The sequence below is a fragment of the Otolemur garnettii genome, unplaced genomic scaffold, assembly GCF_000181295.1.
Source record: "Otolemur garnettii isolate 467f Iridium unplaced genomic scaffold, OtoGar3 scaffold00029, whole genome shotgun sequence".
In the NCBI taxonomy this organism is placed as follows: Eukaryota; Metazoa; Chordata; class Mammalia; order Primates; family Galagidae; genus Otolemur; species Otolemur garnettii.
In genome coordinates this window covers 15,003,838-15,008,100 of record NW_003852424.1, presented here as the reverse complement: position 1 = coordinate 15,008,100, position 4,263 = coordinate 15,003,838, and the positions used below count along the sequence as shown (strand labels likewise).

Below are 4,263 nucleotides of genomic sequence, written 5' to 3'. Positions count from 1 at the left end.
TGGTTGAGCTATAGGCGCCGAGCCTATTTATTTATTTTTTTAAAGAGACCAGCTTGCCCTCTGTCACAGTCATCAAAGCTAGAGCACAGAGACACCATCATAGCTCACTATAACCTGAAAGTCCTGGGCTCAAGTGATCCTCCTGCCTCAACCTCTCAAGTAGGTGAGACTATAGACACCTCTATAGCTTCCACTTCCCAATCAAGTACCTCCTCACAAAAAAATCTCCAGACTCAAAGAGGAATTCCATCAAACATTTAAGAAGACATGACACTATTCCTACAAAAACATTTTCAGAGTTTTAGAAGGTCAGCATTGACCCGATACCAAAACCAGAGAGAGAGAAAGGGTTGTGAAAGTCGTTACAAGAAAGGAAATTGGACACAGACACAAAACTCCTTTAAGGTTAGTAAACTGAATTTAGAAGCACATCACAACCAAGTGGGGTTTATGGGGGAAGGAAAAGTTACCTGACTTTCTAATATTAATCACTGTCAATGACCTCCTTAAAACAGTTGCATATCAATGGGGGTGTCAGAGTCCTTTTGTTTTTGTAAGTCCCTGACCTCACCCATTGGTATATGACTCTTAATAAAGGACAAAAACACAGTAGGCCCAACATATGCAGATGTAGTCCCAGTAAGCAAGCCAGAAAGGCCGCAAGCAAGCTGAGGGCACAAAAGGACAAGGTCCTAGGTAATATCTGCCGCTCATCTCTCAAGGTCTCAACCTTAGCACTTCCAGAGGAAGCTGACTGAAAACACATAAAACTATGTCACACGGCATTGTGTCACAGCTCTACAAAACACCCTGCCTCACAAGCGCCCCTCACGCCATACCAGCCGGTGCCAGGGACTCACCGGATGGTCTCGATGATTTCATGAGCAGCATCGTGATGTTTGTCCTGAAAAGGAAAGGGACAGTTTAGAGCTGTTGAGCCGTGTGATCTCAGAGTTGATCTTAGGCAACCAGGGTAGCTGCCCCTTCTTCCTAAATGAGTGAGGCTGTCCACTTCTTAATCTCTCTTTGTTTCCTACTAATGTGGCTCCCAACTCCACTTTCCAGACAGGGACCACCAGGAACACCCCAAGACCATGCAGGAAATTCTGCCCCGCTGACAACCTATTCCTGGCATACTATTCTCCTAAAAGGGCAGCAGGGAAAAGGCCTGGGGCAGAGTCCTTGGCTCCCATCCCAGCTGTTCTCCCTGTTCCCTCTCTGGTGGCTGGCTGGTTCTTCACTCACACCCCAGGCAGTGCAGGCACTTTGCCCAACCTCCACATGACCACTACAACTCCTCCCAGAGACCTGTCTAGTCCAGGAGTCATGCTCAGGGAGGTCCTCTTGTGACTGCAAGTGACTGAGCTTCCTCAACTTGTTTCCTCATCTGCAAAGTGGGGAAATACCACAAAACCCACATACAGACAACCTCCCCCAAACCTAGAACATGTCAAAACCAAGAGAAAGGTGGTCTAGGTCTTTGGACGCAACATGTGGACTGCTACTACCACTCCCAAGGCCAATGCCACAAACAGGTCCATCCTTCTACAGGGACTGGCAGCCTGACTAAACAGCCATCAATGAGAAATAAAGCCACAGTTGGGTGTGGTGGTGCACACTTATTATCCTAGGACTTTGGGAGCCAAAGAGGGAGGATTGCTTGAGCCCAGAAGTTGGAGGCTGCAGCGAGCTGTGGTAATGCCATCATATTGCAGCCTGGGTGACAATAGGGAGACCCCGTCTCAAAGAAAAAATAAAAAGAAACAGAGTCTAGCACACACCCACCAGTGCCATGAGTATGCTATGCCACTGACAGAACAGAAAAGGAGGACAGGAAAGCAGGGGCCTGCTGATCCCCACCCCTTATCCCTCACCAGGTGGTGGAACCTTGGTACACAGACCAGTCTGGAGACTATGGCCAGGATATCCTTCCCTCATGCTTTCCCCCAAAGACCACTGAAAACCACATTTCCTCAACTATTTATGGCAGTAGGACCAAACCATCCCCATCAAGAGGTGTTAGAGCCTCCACATTCCCTCTGACCACAATATCTATATCTGAAAGATGTCAGACACAGAAAGCTACATTTATATGAAATGAGATTCCATTTGTATGAAATGTCTAGAACAAGCAGATCCATAGGGATGGCAAGTGAATTCCTGGTCACCAGGGGCTGGGTAAGGAGATGGGAGCGACTGTCAATGGGGAAAGGGCTCCTTGTGCAGATGAAAACCTTCTAAAACTGGCCAGGTGCAGTGGCTCACGCCTGTAATTCTAGCATTCTGGAAGACCGAGTCAAGTGGATTGCCTGAGCTCAGGAATTCGAGATACTGATCTAGAGTGAGTCCCCATCTCTAGAACATAGCTGGGGCTTGGTTCCCATAGCTCAGTGGTTAGGGCACCAGCCACATGCACTGGGGCTAGTAGGTGAACCCGGCCAGGGCCTGCTAAACAACAATGACAACAACAACAAAAAAATAGCTGGGTGTTGTGGTGGGTGCTTGTAGTCCCATCTACTTAGGAGGCTGAGGCAAGAGAATCACTTAAGCCCAAGAGTTTGAGGTTGCTGTGAGCTATGACACCACAGCACTCTACCGAGGGTGACAAACTGAAACTGTCTCAAAGAAAAGAAAAGAAAAGAAAAAAAGTTCTAAAACTGATTGTGGTGTTTGTTACACAATTATGCAAATACACTACAAGCTGTGAACAGGTCAGACGTGGTGGCTCATGCCTGTAATCCTAGCACTCTGGGAGGCCAAGGAAGGTAGATTGCTTGAGCTCAGGAGTTCAGACCAGCCTAAGAAAGGGCAAGACCCCAGCTCCACTAAAAAAGTAAAAAAACCAACGCAAGAAGATTGCTTGAGCCCAACAATTTCAGATTGCTGTGAGCTATAACACCACAAATGCAACAAAATGAGACTCTGCCTCAAAAAAAAAAAAAAAGAAAAAGAAAGAGCCAGTGAACTACACGTTAAAGGATTGTACAATGTATGATTTTTTTTTTTTTTTTGAGACAGAGCCTCAAGCTGTTGCCCTGGGTAGAGTGCTGTAGCATCACAGCTCACAGCTCACAGCTCACAGCAACCTCCAACTCCTGGGCTTACGCAAGTCTCCTGCCTCTGCCTCCCAAGTAGCTGGGACTACAGGTGCCTCCCACAATACCTGGCTATTTTTTGGTTGCAGTCATCATTGTTGTTTGGAGGGCCCAGGCTTTGAACCCGCCAGCTCAGGTGTATGTGGCTGGCACCTTAGCCTCTTGATCCACAGGAGGCTCTCTTTTTTTTTTTTTTGAGACAGTGTCTCATTTTGTCACCCTTTGTCACCCTGTATGATTTTTTTTTTTGAGACAGAGCCTCAAGCTGTTGCTCTGGGTAGAGTGCCGTGGCATCATAACTCACAGCAACCTCAATTTCTTTGGGATCAAGCAATTCCCCTTACCACAAGGAATTCCCCTTACCACAAGGCCCAGCTACTTTTAGAGATGGGGTCTCACTCCTGCTCAGTCTGGTCTGGAACGTATGAGCTCAGGCAATCCACCTGCCTTGACCTCCGAGAATGCTGGGATTATAGGCATGAGGCACTGAGCCCAGCCTCAAAAACTGTTTTAACAAAAACCTCCATGAGGGTGGTGCCTGTGGCTCAAAGGAGTAGGGTGCCAGCCCCATATGCCAAAGCTGCGGGTTCAAACCCAGCCCTGGCCAAAAACCTCCATGAAAGTAAATGCTGCCCATCATTTACCACTATCAGGGGAGGAAAAGACTGCTCATAAGACCTTCAGCTGACTCACCCACACTGCTGCCAGTCAAAGTACTTAATAAGACCCAAGTGAAACTCTAGCCACCCAACGGGAGAGAAATCCACACTAGCCACCAAGATCTATTAAGGAGGAGCCCAAAAGACCCCACAACAAAGGGGAAAGAGAACAGCGGAGGGCATTATAGTAGTGAGGAGGTCACAGTAGTGAGGAACGTAAGGCTAGCTTGGGACCTCAGTCCCAGGGGGAAGGGTCTCTTTTAGGAGGCTGAGACAGGAGGTTCACTTGAATCCAGAAGTTTGAGATTGTTATGAGCTAGGCTGACACCATGGCACTCTAGCCAGGGCAACATAAAGCCTCTATCACCTGGCCCAGTGCCTATAGCTCAAGCACCTAAGGCACCAGCCACATACAACAGAGCTGGTGCAAATCCAGCCCAGGCCTGCCAAACAACAATGAACTACAACCAAAAAATAGCCAGGTGTTGTGGCGGGAGCCTGTAGTCCCC

At 48.0% G+C, this 4,263-nt stretch overlaps 1 protein-coding gene across 2 annotated transcripts in view; it reads right to left on the bottom strand.

The window, feature by feature from the left end:
- DOT1L (DOT1 like histone lysine methyltransferase) overlaps positions 1-4,263 on the bottom strand; it is a 93,682-nt gene that overhangs the window by 69,314 nt on the left and 20,105 nt on the right. For both annotated transcript variants that reach the window (XM_023512503.1, XM_023512505.1), the window contains exon 2: positions 861-904. In XM_023512503.1, coding sequence (XP_023368271.1) covers positions 861-904 — 44 coding nt within the window. The remainder of the gene's footprint in view (positions 1-860; positions 905-4,263) is intronic.